The following is a 19,833-nucleotide window of genomic DNA, read 5'->3' on the forward strand; positions in this document are numbered from 1 at the left end:
TTTATATTATTTTATCTCCATCTACACAAGTAAGAAAAACAGATATTTTCCTTTAGCATGGAACAACAAGATCCACTTATTTATCTTTACTTCTGCATTCTCATTTTCCTAAACATCCACTAGCAAAATTATGGCTTGTATTGGTGTGATGGTAAAGAAAAAAGCTGTGTTTAATTTAAGCAAAATAATTCAGACAGAGTAAGACAACTATGATATATTCTCACTTATATGTATAATCCACAACTAAATAAACAAACAAACTCCTAGATACAGAAAACAGATTGGTGGTTGCCAGAGATGAGTGTGCAGAGTAGGCAAAATAGGTTCAGGGAGCCAAAAGGTACAAACTTCCAGATATAAAATAAATAAATCATGGGTATATAATATACAGCATAGTGACTATAGCTAACAATACAGTATTACATCTTTGAAACTTGCTAAGGGAGTAGATCTTAAAAGTCAGCATCAGAGGGAAAAAATACTTGTTAATTATGTATGGTAATGGGCATTAACAAGACATTGTGGTGCTCATTTTGCAATATATAAAAAATATTGAATCATTATTTTGTACACCAGAAACTAATATAATATCTTATGTAAATTATATTTAATTAAAATAAAAGACCTAATCAAGCTCTGCTCTACCAAAAATAAAAAAAATTATAGCTGTGCAAGTACCTTAATTCTAATTTTAGAAAGACATGAACAATATTAAGTGTAAAATGGTTTGTGACTTCGTGATCTGTGTTCTTTCATATCTTATATTCTTTTTATATTTTTCTCACCTTCTACATATTCTAGTCACAAAATTTCCTTCTCTATCTTTACTAATCTCCTTGGCACAACTGAATGCCAATGCAAGGAAAGTGGGGTTGCTTGGGAAGTAGAAATTACTCCTGAAGAAATTATAGTTAACATGGTTTTCTACTTGAAAGATCCTATGGACTTACTAAGTATCTTCAGTTGTTTCTGACCTATAAGAACATAAAGGATATCTGACTGACAAATTTAGAAACAAGTTGGTATATACTAAGGCTCAATATTTCAAAATATTAACACACTACATCCAAGAATCCCTACTTGCAACATTCTTAATTACATTTGAATTCTTCTTGCAATGCATTTTAATGTTAAATATAAATAATAAAAAGTTTACTTACCCATCAGTTGCTGTTCCCTCTCGGTCCCCAAATCTTTTTTTATTGCATTTAAAAGCAATGATGGCGGTTAAAACAAGGAGAGGCAGAAAAATGTAGAAACCAAACAAGAAGTTATTTTTTCGAGAAGGAGGGCGTTGTTTTATAGGCAGGTACTTCTCGTGAGCTGAAAACGTGAGAGTATCTTTTAACTTTTTCAAGAATTATATTAAAAATATTTTAGTGATTTGAAATATAAAAGTTAGGGATTCAAATAATACAGTAAGAGAAGACTTACTGTATTAATTGAATCCCTAACTTTTATATTTATATTCCTCTAGATGTTATAAAGACATTACAGAAAATTAGAAAATTAGAAAAAATTAAAAGCATTTTCCTGTGTTGTGTGACTATTCCCCAAAGCCCATTATAATTATATGTATATATGTATATGTATATCTAGCTATCTATATCACTCATATACATTTATTTTTAATCTTTATATGTATATTTAGTTATGTGCTTTATCATATATATTTTATTCTATTACATTCCCTTCTGTGAGCTACGTAGTATACATTAAATTGATACTTACCTAATATTTCTTCCATTAAAAAAGTAAAACAAAAAAGTATTTTAAAACTAATTTAATATAAAAAAACTAATTTAATAAAAAATTACTAACGTAATTGATGACTACTTTTAAAAAACAATAATGACTGTAAACTAAGTTAAATTTCCATATTATCTGTATAAGGTGATATTATTCTAATTTTGACTATATTACTTAGAAAAATAAATATTCCTCTAGATGTTATAAAAACCTTACAGAAAATTAGAAAAACCCAAGAAACATTGTTCCAATTAAACAAAATAAACTATACAAGTAAATACATAAAAGACTAAATTAAGCAATCAGAATCACCACCAAAACAATTATGATACTAAATGCAAATGAATTTAGTGTCTCTCAAAGAAAGATAAAATTTCTATAACTTTAAAACATAAAATCCATAAAATCCAATTATATGTTGATAAGAAGTGATTTACCTAAAAGAAAGTGACTCAGGATGTTACATGTATTAAAGGAAATAAATTGAAAAATATATGCAAAATATTAAAATTAAACACATATATAGAGGGCTTAGGCTATGGTAGAACTCAATACTTTTAAAGCTATCCTTTCCTGCCTCATCTCCCAGGCATCTATTCACCATAACTAAAAATTATATCATACTGGAAGTGGAGCTTCCTTCTCATGTGCTTAATTACTCCAAAGATTTATTAACCAACCTGAACCTAATCATTATTGGATTAATTTGGCAATATCCATTATTCTAAGGAAGAAAGAGCTTCTGCTTTGGCTATGATTATTATTTTTTATTAAATGGTGATTAATCCTCATAACAAAATATATAATAGGACAAAATACTTGAAATAAATGGTTTCTGGAAAGCAACAAAAAATGCAAAGCTATAATAGCTGAAGGAGGGAAATATGATATTGATTTTATAAAAATCCAATTTTACCCATGGACAATTTACTGATCTCAGCACAGAGAATTGGAAGTCCTAGGGAAAATGCTGAATTCCCACTGAGTTAAGGAGTCAGAAGAAAGTATTCAGGACAGTTTTAATGGCTAGAATCTGCATGGTGAAGCACTGAAGGGAAAGGGAAGGATATATAAACACACACACACACTATGAGATAACCTAAAGCTAATTCAACAGCAGCTCTTACTGAGTAGAGAGAGGAAAGGAGACACCAGAGTTAGAGCAGTGCTGAACAAAGGGCATCAAGGAGATACCAATTTATCCACATTCTCACTAACATTCATTGCCTGTATTTTTGTTACAATTATCTTAAAGATAGGCTTATTGGCCATTTGTATATTTTTATGGAGTTATATATATTTAAATATCTTCCCATTTTTAATTGAGTAGTCTTTTTTAAAATTATGAACTTTTAAGTATTGCTTACATATTCTGGATACAAGTCCCATATGAGATATATGATTTGCAAATATTTACTCTCATTCAGTAGTTTGTCTTCTTGGTTGTATCATTCACAGTGCAGAAGTTCTTAATTTCAACGAAGTTCAATCAGTCTATTGTTACTTTACCCACTTATGCTTTGGTGTTTCCTAAAACATATCCTATGCCAAGTCCCCCCAAATTTAGTTATGTGTGTTGTTATAAGTTAAACTCTTACATATAGATCTATGACCCATTTTCTGCTAATTTTTATGAACGTTGTGATGTAGCAATCTAACTTCTTTCTTTTGCATGTGGTTATCTACTTCTCCCATTTGTTGAAAAGACCATTCTTTCCTCCCATTAAATTGTCTTGGTATCTTTGTCAAAGATCTATGGCTACAAGCATGAGGTTTTATTTCTGGACTCTTTATTCTATTCCGTCAAACTAATGTCTATCCTTATCCTTAAGACAGTATCACACCATCTTGATTATTTTACCTTTGTATTGTGATTTGGAATTAAGAAGCATGTTCTTGAAAGAAGTTTCGAGGCTTCTTTTTATTTTATTTTATTTTTTCAATGTTCCAAGATTGTTTATGCACCATACCCAGTGCTCCATGCAATGCATGCCCTTAATACCCACGACCAGGGTCACCTGTCTCCACAACCCCCTCCCCTCCAAAACCCTCAGTTTGTTTCTCAGAGTCCACAGTCTCTCATGCTTGTCTCCCCCTCCAATTTCCCCCAATTCATTTTTCCTTTCATTCTCCTAATGTCCTCCATGTTATTCCTTATGCTCCACAAATAAGTGAAACCATATAATTGACTTTCTCTGTTTGACTTATTTCATTCAGCATAATCTCCTCCAGTCCCATCTATGTTGATACAAAAGTTGGATATTCATCCTTTCTGATGGAGGCAGAATATTCCATTGTATATATGGACCATATCTTCTTTATCCATTTGTCTGTTGAAGGACATCTTGGCTCTTTCCCCAGTTTAGAGATTATGACCATTGCTGCTATGAACACTGGGGTACAGATGGCCCTACTTTTCATTACATCTGTATCTTTGGGGTAAACACCCAGTAGTGCAATTGCAGGGTCATAGGGTAACTCTATTTTTAATTTCTTAAAGAATCTCCACACTGTTTTCCAAAGTGGCTGCACCCACTTGCATTCCCCGCAACAGTGTAAGAGTGTTCCCCTTCTCCACATCCTCTGCAACACTTGTTTACTGTCTTGCTAATTTTGGCCATTTGATGTAAGGTGTATCTCAATGTGGTTTTGATTTGAATGTCCCTGATGGCTAATGATGATGAGTATTTTTTCATGTGTCTGATAGCCATTTGTATGTCTTCTTTGGAGAAGTGTCTGTTCATGTCTTCTGCCCATTTTTTGACATGATTATCTGTTCTGTGTTTTGAGTTTGAGGAGTTCTTTATAGATCTTGGATATCAGCCCATTGTCTATAGTGTCATTTGCAAATATCTTCTCCCATTCTGTGGGTTGGAAACTGATTTCAAGGTTGTTTTTAAAATTCCATGTACCTTGAATTTCTGTATGACTTTTATGGTTGGCTTGTCAATTTCTGCAAAAAAAAATACTGCTTAGATTTGTTAAGAATTATGTTGAATTTGTAGATTGATTTGGGAAGTATTTCTGTATTAACAATATTGAAACTTCTACTACATGAACATGGCATGTCTATATTTTATGCAGATCTTTCAGTCAATATTGTATTTTTAGTTTTCATGGTTTATCTTATACTTCCTTCACAAAATTAATTCAAAATATTATGTTATTTTTGGCAATATCATAAAGGGATTTTTTTCCTAATTTTTTATTGTGTTAAAATACATAATAGATAAAGTTTATCATTTTAAACATTTTTAAATGTGCATCATTACCGCCATCAGACACCAGAACATTTTCCCCCAGGTGGAACTTCTTAAATATTAATTTACCATTTCCAATCCTCACCCAACCTCTGACAATTACCCTTCTATTTTTTTCTATAAATTTGACTATTCTAGGTACCTCATAAAAGCAGAATTATCCAATATTTTTTCTATTGTGACTGCCTTATTTTAATTAGTATAAGGCCTTCACATTCCACCCATGTTGTAGCATGTGTCACAATTTCATTCCTTTTTAAAGCTGAATAATAGTGCATTATATGTGTATACTACATTTTGTTTCTCCATTTATCTGTCCATGGACACTTGAATGTTTGTACTTTTTAGTTATTGTAAATAATGCTCTTACAAGCATGGGTCTAAAAATACCTGTTTAAATCCATGCTTCAATACTTTGGGTATATAATTAGATGTGGAATATCAGGATACGGTGATTCCATATTTAATTCCATAAAGCACCACCATACTATTTTCCACAGAGGTTGCAGCATTTTATATTCCCACTAGCAATGCACAAGGATTATAATTTCTCCACATCCTTATCAGCACTTGACATTTTTGAATTTTTTCATAATAGCCATCCTAATAGGTGTGAATTGGAGTCTCATAGTTCTGACTTGCAATTTCTTAACAATTAGTGATGCTGAACACCTTTTCATGTGTTCATTGGCCATTATTGTATCTTCATTGGAGAAATGTCTATTAGAGTGCTTTGTCCATTTTTTAACTAGGCCATTTCTTTGTTATTGAGTTGTAACAATTCTTTATATATTCTGGATATTAATCCTTCCTCAGATATAATATTTACAAACACTGGGTTATATTTTTGTTGATAGTGTCTTTTGATGAACATTTATTAATTAATGATGAATTCCAATTTATTTATTTTTTTCTCCTGTTGTCTGTGCTTTGGCATCATATCCAAGAAATTGTTGCCACATTCAATGTAATAAAGGCTTCCCATGTTTTCTTCTAAGAATTTTATAGCTTTAGTTCTTAGATGTAAATCTTTACAATCCATTTGAAGTTAATTTTTGTATATGATGTAAGGGTCTAACTTCATGCTTTTGCATGTTGATATCCTATTATCCCAGTACCATTAGTTGAAAAGAAAATTCTTTCTCTCACTGAATGATCATAGCAACCTTATTGGTTTGTTTCTTGGATCCCTATTTTATTTCTCTGAAAAATCTCAGTTTTCCTATGTGGTTGCCCAAAGTAATTTGTCAACTTTCAAGAAGTTACAGAAGAGCCCTGGAGTCAACCTTGGGTCTTTTTATTTTAGCTTCTATTGACCATGACTGAGAATTCAGAAATTTTCTTTTACTACCCATAATGATAAAGCAAAGAAGTTCAATGGAGAAAGACATTTTATAATTTTTAATCAGACAAATGGAAAATAAAAAAGAATAGAAATCTGAACTGTCATGGTGATACTGAAACGGATTATAAAAATGAAATTTCATAGTATGAGTGTTCAGATGCTTTCATAATTTTTCTCCTACTCAAGAATCAATGACCAAACAGAGTATTTCTAATGATAAAAAAAGAAATAAAATATGCTCATCCAGTTAGTCATACTTTGTCAGGCAATATTTTGTCACAAATATCTGGAACATTCTGCACTGTAAAGAAGATCTAGGACAGTATCCTTTCATCTTTTTACAACATTTGGACACAAATATTTATTTGCTATGGTTCACAAGTGGAAAAATATGCATACAAAGTTGACTGAAAAGAGTTAGATGGTGTAGAAGCAATAAATATTAAGATTAACATTTTGATTGATGTTTATAAATATAAAAATATGTTCTATGTGTACAATACAATTTGCAATTGCTCTAAAGAAAAGGAAATAACAAAATATGAAATAAAATATGTACAGTATCTGGATAGAGTTAAGATGGCAGAGGAATAGGGAACCCTATTATCATCTGGTCCCTGGTATTCACCTAGATAGTCATCAAATCATTCTGAACACTTGAAAAACCAGTGAACTATCTGAGAAAAGTGTCTGCAATTCCACAAATAGAAAAGCTACCACTTTTTGCAAGGTAGGAGGTGTGGAGACATGAACCAGGGAGATATAACGAAAGATCAACTGTAGGGGGTGGAAAAGGACTTAAGCAGGCTACTGAGAAGTATTATAAGAAGTAGAACACATTTAGAAGTCAATTGTTGTGGGAGATTTCACTGCCTGAAAAGCTCAGGTGGCAAAGCCAGGCAGAATCCCAGGTCGGACAGCATGGTCTCGGGATCCCCAGGGCCACAAAAAGAACAGGGGTGCCTGAATGTGGCAAAGTTCCCAAGCATAAGAGGAGGGAAGCTAACTGAAAACAGCAAAACTAGGCACCAGCTTTCTGCTCAGTGTTGCCATAAACCATGAATCACTGTATGGTGGGGCAACTGCTTTCTGAGCAAGGGTCCAGTGAAGGGCAGAAGTACAGCGAGTCCCCTCCTCACCCTTCCCTGGGAAGAATGGCATGGATCCACACCACAGGAGTCTGTAAAGTTTGGGGACTTAAGCAGGGTCTGATGCCAGAAATAAAAATGCTTGGTCACAGGCTGGGTGAACACAGAGTTCTGGTGAAAACTAGGGAGACAAGAGTGATTGTTGTTTTTGTTTTTGTTTTTTGTGAAGGTTCACTGAAGAGTGGGGGAAGCAAACTTTCAGCTCAGGGGCTAGAGATCAGGACATCATCATCTTTAGCCCCTACCCCCATTGGTACTAAAATCCTTCAGGGAGCAAACCAGTGCCATGTGGTGCAATCCAGAACCACTTACACTGAGCCCACCCCTTGGCAAGGGGTGGTGCAATTCCCCCAGGCAAAGGTACCTGAGAATCAGGGCAACAGGTTCCTCTCCCAGAAGACCAACAGTAACATCCAGCTAATACCAAGTTTACTGATCATAGAGAAATGCAAAATGCCAGCTCCTGGCGAAAACAGTATATAGCACTCATGTTTTTTCCTTATTATTCTTTGGTCCTTCAGTTTTATATATTTTTTCTCTTTCAGCTCTTTTCTTATTTTTATCAATTCTTTTAAAAAATATTTTTAATGAAACAAGATGGGATTGGGAGGGAGATAAACCATAAGAGACTCTTAATCTCACAAAACAGAGGGTTGCTGGGGGAGGAGAGTTAGGGGGAGGGTGGTTGGGTTAGGGACATTGGGGAGGGTATGTGATCTGGTGAATGCTGTGAAATGTGTAAGCCTGACGATTCACAGACCTGTATTCTTGGGGCAAATAATACATTATATGTTAATAAATATCATTTTTAAAAAATAAAAAAAATCTTAAAATTGTTATTGTTACATTTATGTTATACATATACTTTTAACTTTTTGGTTTCCTTTCATTGTATTCAATTATATTTTTGTATATATATAATTTTTCTTTCTAATTGTGGGATCAATTTCTTCTAACAGACAAAAATATATCCAGGATCTAGTTTATTGTTGTGTTCTATTCTACTTCTTGATTGATTTTTTTTCTCATTTTTTTCTTTTTTTTATATTTCTATTTTCTTCTCATATGTTTAGTGTGTATTTTAGTGTGTTTAGTGTGTATTTTAGTTTGTTGCTTTTGCTATTTTGAATTTTCTCTCTCATTCATATAATCTTTTCTGGACATAATGGCAAGACAGAAAAACTCACCCCAAAATAAAGAACAGGAGGGAGTACTCACTGGCAGGGATTCAATCACTATGGATATAAGTAAGATGACATACTGAGAATTCAAAACAATGATTATAGATACTATCTGGACCTGAAAAAACCAGAGAAGACACAGGAGAATCCCTTATGGAGAAACAAAAAAACTAATATCTAAAAAGGCCAAAATAAAAAAAGATAGTTCTGAGAGGCAATAAAAACTGAAGGCTCTAACTGCTATATGAGGCAGAGGAGTCAGTAATATAGAAGACAAAATGATGGAGAATGGGGAAGTTGAGAAAAAGAGAAAAACAACTACCAGATCACAAAGTGAGGATTCAAGAGATCAGCAATACCATAAAGCAAAACAATATTAGAATAATTGGAGTCACAGAGGAAGAGGAAAGGGAGAGAGCAGTAGAAGGTATATTGCAGCAAATTATAGCTGAGAACTTCTCTAATCTGGGGAAAGAAAGAGGTGTTCAAGTCCAGGAAACACAGAGAATCCCTCTCAAAATCAATAAAAATAAGTTAATGACTTGACATATATTATATTATATTATATTATATTATATTATATTATAATAGTGAAGCTTGAAAATTTCAGAGATAAAGAGAAATCTTAAAAGCAGCTCAGGACAAGAGGTCCTTAACCTACAGAGGTTGAAACATAAGACTGGCAGCAGCCCTGTCCACAGAGACCAGCAGGCCAGAAAGAACCAGCATTATATTCAAGGTGCTAAATGAGGAAAATATGGAGCCAAAAATACTTTATCTGGCAAGGTGTCATCTTGAAGAGAAGAAAAGGAGCATCCAGGACAAACAGAAACTAAAAGAACTTGTGATCACTAAAGCAACCCTCCAAGAAATATTAAAGGGGATCTTTTGAGCAAAAGGAAACCCAAAACTAACATAGACCAGAAAGGAACAGAGACAGTGACCTTTAGATCTACAGAAACAGTGACATTAACAAATAATGCAATGACATTAAATTCATTTCTTTCAATAATTACTCTGAATATAAATGGACTAAATGCTCCGATTAAAAGGCACAAGTATCAGGTTAGACAAAGACCCCATCCTATATATCTGTCTATAAGAGATTCATTTTAGACCCAAAGACACCTCCAGATTGAAAGTGAGGGAGTGGAGAACTATTTATCACGCTAATGGACATCAAAAGAAAGCAGAGGTAGCTGTCTTTATATCACACAAAGTAGATTTTAAACCAAAGACTGTAATAAGAAATGAGGAAGGACACTGTATCATAAGAAAATGGCCTGTTCAAAAAGAGGATCTAATAACTGTAAATATTTATGTCCCTAACATTGGAGAAGCCAATTACACAAAGCAATTGGTAACAAAATTAAAGAAACACATTGAAAATAATACAATAACAAAGTATAGGAGAATTTGGTGGAAGTGGAGATGCCCTGGGCCTCTGCAATCCGGCAGTCCCCTAGGCCTATGGATGCCTACTCCTACCTGCTGGCCCCAATCAGCTCCCACTGTCCTAGCTGAAGGCGAGGCACTGCGGGACCAAAGCTTCTTGTGGAATGTTTTCCAGAAGCATATGGACTCCATTTAATCCAGTGACTATCACGTCAATTGTATCTAAGTTTGACCAAGAGAACAAGGCTAGCATGAAGGTCAATGAGTTCACTGGCATGTGGAAGTACATCACAGACTGGCAGAATGTCTTCTGTACCTATGACATGGACAACTCTGGGATGACTGACAAGAACTAGCTCAAGCAAGCTCAAGAACTAGCTCAAACAAAGCTGGTTTTGGGTACCAGCTCTCTGACCAGTTTCACAACATCTTCATTTGCAAATTTGAACAACAAAGACGGGTAGATCAGATTTGACAACTTCATCCAGGGCTGCATCATCTTGCAGAGGTTGACCATTACATTCAGGTGCTACGATATGGATCAGAATGTCTGGATTCAGGTGTCCTACAAACAGTGTCTGTCCACGGTCTTCAGTGTCATATAACACTGACCTTTGCAAATCAACATGACTTAAAGAAGGAAGACTAAAAATGCCAAATATCCCTTTAAAGAAATGGGACACAGCTGCAGCTAAATACTGTTTTTCTTCCTTAAGATTTTATATAATTAACATTTGGGGACCTGACTATTACTATGTTCCTAAACTGATAAGATTTTTGCAACTGTAACAATAGTTATAATCATTATTCACATAGAGACATTTGATTTGAAACTGTTCAATTGTATCATGAGTTAAGATACAATAATGTTTCAGGTATCCTGATGACAAAAATTCATCATGTGCATTTCTAGATAGCTCCAGTTCCATAGTGGAAATACTTTTATTAGCCAGTAGAAATTTTAAAATAATACAGAACTTGCACAGAGGCTTTTATGTTCCTTAAATTTTTAAAGTGGAGTTTATTTATTTGTTTGAATATGCAACATAAGCAATAAAGCAAATGGGCCCCTAACCCCCCCACACAAAGTGTAGGAGAATTTAACACTCCACTCATAGCAATGTATAGATCATCTAAGCAGAAGATTAACAAGGAAATAAGGGCTCTGAATGACATAGTGGACCAGATGGACTTCACAGATATATATTAGGATGAACTGCTAAAGCAATAGAACACATTCTTCTCGAATGCACATGGAACATTCTCCAGAATATCACATACTAGGTCACAAATCAGGTCTCAACTAACACCAAAAGACTGGGACTATTCCCTGCATATTTTCAGACAACATTGCTTTATAACTTGAACCTAATCACAATAGAAAATTTGGAAGCAAAACAAATACATGGAGGTTAAAAATCATCCTATTGAAGAATGAATAGGTCAACCAGGAAATTAGAGAATTAAAAACAAAACAAAACAAAACAAAAGATAGATAAAATGAAAATGAAAACCAGACAGTTTAAAACATTTGGAAAGCAGCAAAGGCAGTCCTTGGAGGGAGTATATGGCTATACAGGCTTATCTCAGGAAATAAGAAAAGTCTCAAATACACAACCTAATCTTATTCCTCAGTAATATGGGAAAAAACAGCAAATAAAATCTAAATCCAGCAGGAGAAGAGAAAAAACAAGGATTAGAGCAGAAATCCATGATATAGAAATCAGAAAAACAGTAGAACAGATCAACAAAATGAGGAGCTGGTTCATTGAAAAACTTAATAAGATTAATAAACACTAGCCAGATTATCAAAAAGAAAAGAGAAATGTCCCAAATAAATAAAATTATGAATGAAAGAGGACAGAGCACAACAAACACTGAAGAAATACAACAAATTATGAGAATATTATGAGAAATTATAAACTAACAAATTAGACAATGTGGAAGAAATGGATGCATTCCTATAAACATATAAACTACCAAAACTGAAGCAGGAAAAACAAACAAACAAACAAACCTGAACAGACCCATAATCAACAAAGAAATTGAATTAGTAATCAAAAATCTCCCAAAAAACAAGAGTCCAGGACCAGATAATCTCCCAGTAGAATTCTACAAAACATATTTTAAAAAATAAAGAAAAATTAATACCTATTCCTCTGAAACTCTTCCAAAAAATGGAAATGTAAGGAGAACTTCCAAACTCATTCTATGAGGCCAGCATTACCTTGCTTTCAAAACCAGACAAAGGCCCCATGAAAAAAGAAAATTGCAGACCAATATCCTGATGAAAATGGGTAAAAAAAATCTCAACAAGATACTTGTTAATAGGATCCAAAAGTACATTTAGAAGCATTATTCACCATGACCAGATGGGATTTATTCCTGGGATGCAAGGATGGTTCAACATCCACAAACCAACAATGTGAGGCATCACATTAGTAAGAAAGGACAGAAACCATATAATCCTCTCAACAGATGCAGAAAAGCATTTGACAAAATATAGCATCTTTTCTTGATTAAAAAATACTCTCCACAGTGTAGGGATAAAGGGAACATACCTCCATAACATAAATGACATATACAAGAAACCCAACACCAAAGATGAATCTGAATGGGGAAAATCAGACAGCTTTTCCCCTAAGGTCAGGAATAGGACAGGGATGCCCACTCTTACCACTGCTGTTCAACACAGTACTGGAAGTCCTAGTGTTGACAACCAGTCAACAAAAAGAAGTAAAAGGCAACCCAGGCAGGAAAGAAGAAGTCAAACTTTTACTCTTTACAGATGACATGATACTCTATGTAGAAAAACCAGAAGACTCCAGCAAAATATTTCTAGAAATGATATAGGAATTCAACAACATGACAGAATATAAAAATCAATATACAGAAATCAGTTGTGTTTCTGCACACTAACAATGAGACAGAAAAAAGAGAAATTAAGGAGTTGATCCCATTTACAACTGCAGCAAAATCCTTAAGATACTTAGGAATAAACCTAACCAAAGAGATAAAGGATATGTACTCTAAAAACTGTCAAACACTCATGAAAGAAATTGAGGAAGACACAAAGAAATGGAAAGGCATTCTGAGCTCAAGGATTGGAAGAAAAAATATTGTTAAATGTCTGTGCTACCTAAAGCAACCCATATTTTTAAAGCAATCCTTATCCAAATATGATCAACATTTTTCACAGAGCTGGAACAAATCATCTTAACATTTGTATGGAAAACAGTAAAGACCCAAAATAGCCAAAGGAATATTGAAAAAGAAATACAGAGCTGGTGGCATCACAATTCTGGACTTCAAGTTCTGTTACAAAACTGTGACCATCAAGACAGTATATTATTGGCACAAAAACAGACACATAGACCAATGGAACCCAGAATAGAGAACCCAGAAATGGACCCTCTCAGCTCTACGGTCAACTAATCTTTGACAAAGCAGGGAAAGACATCCAATGGAAAAAAGCTGCTGCAGAAACTCCAAAAAACAGTATAGATGTTCCTGAAAAAATGAAAAATAGAGCTACTTTATGACCCAGGAATTGCACTACTGGGTATTTATCCAAAGGATACAAACATAGTTATTTGAAGGGGCACCTGCACTCCAATCTTTATAGCAACAATGTCCACAATAGCTAGAACATGGAAAGGGTCCTGATGTCCATAGACAGATGAATGGATAAAGAAGATGTAGTATATATACACAATGGAATATTACTCTGCCATCAAAAAATGAAATCTTACCATTTGCAACAACATTGCTAGAACTAGAGAGTATTATGCTAAGTGAGATAAGTCAATCAGAAAAAGACAAATTGTTGTATTTTTCACTCACATGTGGGATTAAGAAACAAAACAGATGATCACATCTGGAAGGGAGGGAAAAAAATACAAAATCAGAGAGGAGGCAAACCATAAAAGACTCTTAACTCTAGGAAACAAATGTCACTGGAAGGGAGGGGGGTGGGGTAACTTGGTGATGGATATTAATGAGGGCACCTGTTGTAATGAGCCCTGGGTGTTATATACAAATGATGAATCACTGAACTCTACCTCTGAAACTAGTAATATGTTATATGTTAATTAATTGTATTTAATTAAAATAAAATAAAATAAATGAATAAAAATTAAAAAACCCAAGTACAGTATCTGGTGAAAAGTACAAAATTCTCATGCAGGAAATCATACAAATTCTAAATAAATGAAGTGACATACCATATTCATAGATTAGAAGGTTCAATAATATACAGTAAAGATGTAAAATCTCCCTAAATTATTCCACAGTTTTAACATAGTTTGTATCAAGATAATAGTAAAATTTTTTAAACAAAGATAAACTTATTCTAAAATGCATGTGGAAGGATACCCTAGGATAGCAAAAACAATTTTGGAAAAGAAGAATAAATTGGGAGGAATCACTCTTCCTAATGCCAATGATTACCATACAGTTACAATAATCAAAACAGCATAGAAATGGTGGAGAGAATGACACACAGATCAATGGAACAGAATAGAGAAGTGAGAAATACACCAATACAGAAATGTCCAATTACTTATTGACAAAGGGACAGAAACATTTCAAAGAATGAGAGATAGCTTTTTCAAAGAATTATGGTGGAACATTTGAAGTGACATTAGTCTAAAATTTAATCTCCCACCCTTTACAAAAAGTGACACAAAATGGATTATGAATTTCAGTGTAAAACACAAAACCACACCTTTTAGAGATATCATGGTAGAAAATCTTCAAAACTTAAGGTTGACAGAGTTCATACACTTGATACAGAAAGCATGATCCAAAAAGGAAAAGAAGTAAACTTTATCAGAAAAAGAATTTAAAAGAAGTTGGGTTCTGAGATAAAACCATTTACAGAAATGGAAAAAATGTGTTCAAATCACATATCCAAAAACATATATATCTAGGAAACAAAGAAAAACTCTGACAATTCAACATTTAAAAATTCTAATTAGAAAGTGGGCAAAGATTTTCAACAGATGAATGGATAAAGAAGATGTGGTCCATACATACAATGGAATATTACTCAGCCATCAGAAAGGATGAATACCCTACTTTTGCATCAACATGGATGGAACTGGAGGAGATTTTGTTAAGTGAAATAAGTCAAGCAGAGAAAGTCAATTATCATATGGTTTCACTTATTTGTGGAACATAAGGAATAGCATGGAGAAAGAAGGGGAAAATGAAGGGGGGAGCAGAGTAGGAAACAAACTATGAGTGACTATGGACTCCAGGATACTAACTGAGGGTTTTAGAATGCAGGGGCATCAGGGGATGGGTTAGCCCAGTGACTGGGTATTAAGGATGGCACATATTATATGGATCACTAGGTGTTATACACAAACAATGAATCATGGGACACATCAAAAACTAATGATGTACTGTATGGTGACTAACATAACAAAATTTAAAAAGTAAATAAATAAATATAAAAAGCAGGTATAAGGAAAATAAGAAAATGGGCAAAGATGTGAACAGATTTTTGACTGAAGAGAATATACAGATGCCAAATAAACATGTTTAAGATATTCAACATCATTATCCATTAGGGAAATATAAATTAAAACCACAATGAAATATTAATACACACCTAATAGAATGGAAAAAAAGTGATATCATCAAATGTTAGTAAGGATGCCAAAACACTGGGTCATTCATATAGTATTGGTGGGAATGCCAAATGTTACAGTCACTGTGAAAAATAGTTTGGTAGTTACTTTTAAAATATAAATGGGTTTCCATTGACCCCCCAATTGCACTCTTGGTGATGTTTCTTGGGGAATTAAAATTTTACATTCATGCAGAGTTTTCTACACAATTGTTCACTGCAGATCTCTCCATAATACCTAAAATTGGCAAAACATTCAAATGTCCTTCAATAGTTTTGATATATCCACACAAAGAAATACTAGTCATCAATAAAAAGAAATGAAGTACTTATCCATGCAATGAACTTCAATGCAGTTCATAGAAATTATGGAAGAGAAAAAAGTGAATCTCCAAGAGATACAAACTGTATGATTCCATATATATAACACTCATGAAATAACATAATTAGAGGCAAATAGTAGTGTTTGCCAAGAGTTAGAAATGGCAGAAAAGGGGATCAGTATGGCTATATAAAGGGGTGATATTAGGAGCTGTATAGTAATAATACACTACTGTATCTTGATTGTGGTGGTGGTTACATAAATTTGAACATGTAAAACTGCATAAAACTAAATACAAACACACACATATGTGCTTATACACACATACACATATACACAAATTAATGCATGTATACTGGTGAAATCTGAATATGGTCCGTGCATTTTAATAACGCCTATTTCCTTGTTTTACTACTGTGCTATAGTAATAAAACATGTTAATGCTCACAGAATCTGAGTAAGGGGTATACAGGTCTTCCATCTGCATTTCTTTGCAACTCTTTTTGATCTATAATTACTTGAAGATAAAAAGTTAAATACAAATCACAAGGAGATATCATTAGACATCTGCAACTGGCAAAACAAAAAATCAAATAAAACAGAACAAAAATGACAGTACGCTTGTGAAATATGGAGCATCTGTGCGGAGAAACTGGGACTCTGGTAGATGAATGGGAAGGAGTACTAGCATAGTCACCTTAGCAATAGTTTGGCTATTTCTTGTAAAATTAAATAGTATCCCTAGATATTTATCAACCAAAAGTGAAAACTTACATATACACAAAAGCCTATATGCATATGTTTCATTAACTGGTGAATGGATAAAGATGTGATATATAAATAAATAAATATTTATACATATCCATATATCGATATAGTGGAATATTAGTCATTAAAAAGAATGAAATCTTGCTATTTGCAGCAATGTGGAAGGAGCTAGAATGTATTATGCTAAGTGAAATAAGTCAACCAGAGAAAGATAAATAACATGTGATTTTACTCATGCATGGAGCTTAAGAAACAAAACAGATGCACATATGGGAAGATAGGAAAAAAGGAAAAAGGGAAATAAACCATAAGAGACTCTTAAGGATAGAAAACAAAGTGCTGATGGAGAGAGATGGTGGGAGATGGACGAGGTGGGTGATCATCTTTAAGAGGGCACTTGTAGGGGCGCCTGGGTGGCTCAGTGGGTTAAGCCACTGCCTTCGGCTCAGGTCATGATCCCAGGTCCTGGGTTGGAGCCCCACATCGGGCTTTCTGCTCAGCAGGGAGCCTGCTTCCTCCTCTCTCTCTGCCTGCCTCTCTGCCTACTTGTGATTTCTCTCTGTCAAATAAATAAATAAAATCTTTAGGGGCGCCTGGGTGGCTCAGTGGGTTAAGCCGCTGCCTTCGGCTCAGGTCATGATCCCAGGTCCTGGGTTGGAGCCCCACATCGGGCTTTCTGCTCAGCAGGGAGCCTGCTTCCTCCTCTCTCTCTGCCTGCTTCTCTGCCTACTTGTGATTTCTCTCTGTCAAATGAATAAATAAAATCTTTAAATAAATAAATAAATAAATAAATAAATAAATAAAAATCTTTAAAAAAAAAGAGGGCATTTGTAATAAGCACTGGGTGTTGCATGTAAGTGATGAATTACTGGATTTTTTTTAAGATTTATTTGAGAAAGAGAAGGTATGAGAGAGGGGCAGAGGGAGAAAAAGTCTTAAGCAGTCTTTGCACAGAACATGGAGCCTGGACACAGGGCTCGATCTCACAAACTTGAGATCACAAACTCAGTAGAAACCAAGAGTCAGGCACTCAACTGACTGTGCCACCCAGGTACCCCAAATTACTGAATTCTACTCCTGAAACCAATATTGCACTGTATGTTAACTTACTAAAATTTAAATAAAAAACTTTTTTAAAAAGCCTACTTAACAATAAAAGAATGAACTATTTAGCAGCACCTAGCTGGCTTAGTAGGTAGAACACATGACTTGACCTATTAAAACATGGCAACAAGAATGGGTCTCAAATTCTTATGTACTGTATATGACATTCTGGAAAAGACAAATATATAGGAACAAGAACAGATAATTGGTTGCCAGGAATTGGCAGTGGGGGATGAATATGAAGGGGGCAGCCAGAGGGAAATTTTGAGGTGATAGATCTATTGTGTATCATGACTGGCAGTGGGAACAAGAGTATGTGCATTTTTTCAATACTCATTGAGTTATATACCAGAGTGAATGTCACTGTGTATCATTTTTTAAAATGCAAACACATTCAATAAAAAAATATTTAAAAAGAGACAACATCTAAAGGTTTCTTAAAATTTTCCCAAACACAGTAAGCTATAGACTCAAGAATCACAGCCAATGCAAGCAGGATAAATTAAAAAAGAAATGTGTCCTGATAAATTTCAGCCAAACTGTGGAAAATCATATAAACATATGAAATATAAACATATAAAAACATATAAAATGTCTGAAACTCAAAAAATAAAGGAAACATTATATTGTTGGGATGAATAGAATAATAAGAATGACACTGTATTCTCATCAGAAAATGTAAGCTTAGCTACAACTAGATTACATCCTTGAATGGCTGAAAGAAAAAATTCTCAATGTAGAATTCTAATTCCAGTGAAAATATTCTTCACAAATTAATACATTTTTATAAAAAACATTTTAAAAACAAAAGCTGAGACAACTGCTCATCACAAGGTAAAACAAAAAGAAGTACAAAAGGAAGTTTTTCAGATAGAAAGAAAATGCCCACATGGAATTTGAATGTGCTTGAAGAATTGAAAAGTCCTTGGAAACAGTAAATGGGTAAGTGTAAATATTTATATTAAAAACCTTTAAAATTTCATTGCCTATTTAAGGCAAATCTAATAATGTACTATCAGATTTACAACAATATAAATAAAATATAAAGTAAAAATACAAATGATGCAAAGACATTAATGAAATTGTACCATTAAGATTTATACATTGTGAAGTTTAGAAAAAAACAAGTATGTTATATTTGTTCATGAATGTTTATCAAATAAAATTTTAAAATTGTACCATCTACTATCCATATGCAATGGATATGGAAGATCTGATTACTTTTCCCTTTTGAAAGGGAAACTTAGATGCAACTTGGAGGGGGGTGGAGCAAGATGGTGAAGGAGTAGAAGACCTAAATATCCTCAGGTTTCAGGAGTTCAGCTAGATAGTTATCAAACCATTCTGAACACCTACAAACTCAACAGGAGATCAAAAAAGAAGAGCACCAATTCTAGGAATAGAAAAGCAATCAGTTTCTGGAGGGCAGGATATGTGGAGAAGGGAATCCAAGGTGATATACAGGAAGATAGACCACGGGGGGAGGGGCTGGCTCCTGACTAGCGGTAGAGCAATAGAGCCAAAATCAGAACTTTTAGAAGTCTGCTCCACTGAGGGACATCGCTCCAGAGGTTAAGGAAGTGGAGCCCTTGTGGGGACAGTGTGATCTCAGGAACCATGGGGTCACAAAAAGACCAGGGGTATGTGAATGTGGCAGAGTTGCCAAGCATCAGTGTGGGAAAGCTGGCTGCAGAGACAGAGCTGAGGAGGGGGCTCTCAGCTTGGGCTTACCATAAGCTGTGATCCAAAGGCACAGTGAGGCCACTACTCTTCAAACAGGGACCCCACAAGTGGCAGATCCAGGGAGAAGACCTGCTCCTTCCTCCTCCAGGAAAAATGGCATGGGAGCATGCTGCAGGAATCTGCTAGGTTTGGAAACTCCAACTGGGGCCATGCACCAGAGATAGAAATGCTTGGTCACAGGCC

The 19,833-nt window shown here is 34.3% G+C and overlaps 1 protein-coding gene and 1 pseudogene across 2 annotated transcripts in view; one reads left to right on the forward strand and one right to left on the reverse strand.

Annotated features, from left to right (window-relative positions):
• LOC125092778 (A disintegrin and metallopeptidase domain 3-like) overlaps positions 1-19,833 on the reverse strand; it is a 138,755-nt gene that overhangs the window by 4,129 nt on the left and 114,793 nt on the right. For both annotated transcript variants that reach the window (XM_047717161.1, XM_047717162.1), the window contains one exon: positions 1,161-1,323. In XM_047717161.1, coding sequence (XP_047573117.1) covers positions 1,161-1,323 — 163 coding nt within the window. The remainder of the gene's footprint in view (positions 1-1,160; positions 1,324-19,833) is intronic.
• Positions 10,243-10,683, forward strand: LOC125092780 (programmed cell death protein 6-like; annotated as a pseudogene).

This window comes from Lutra lutra, chromosome 2 (assembly GCF_902655055.1).
Source record: "Lutra lutra chromosome 2, mLutLut1.2, whole genome shotgun sequence".
In the NCBI taxonomy this organism is placed as follows: Eukaryota; Metazoa; Chordata; class Mammalia; order Carnivora; family Mustelidae; genus Lutra; species Lutra lutra.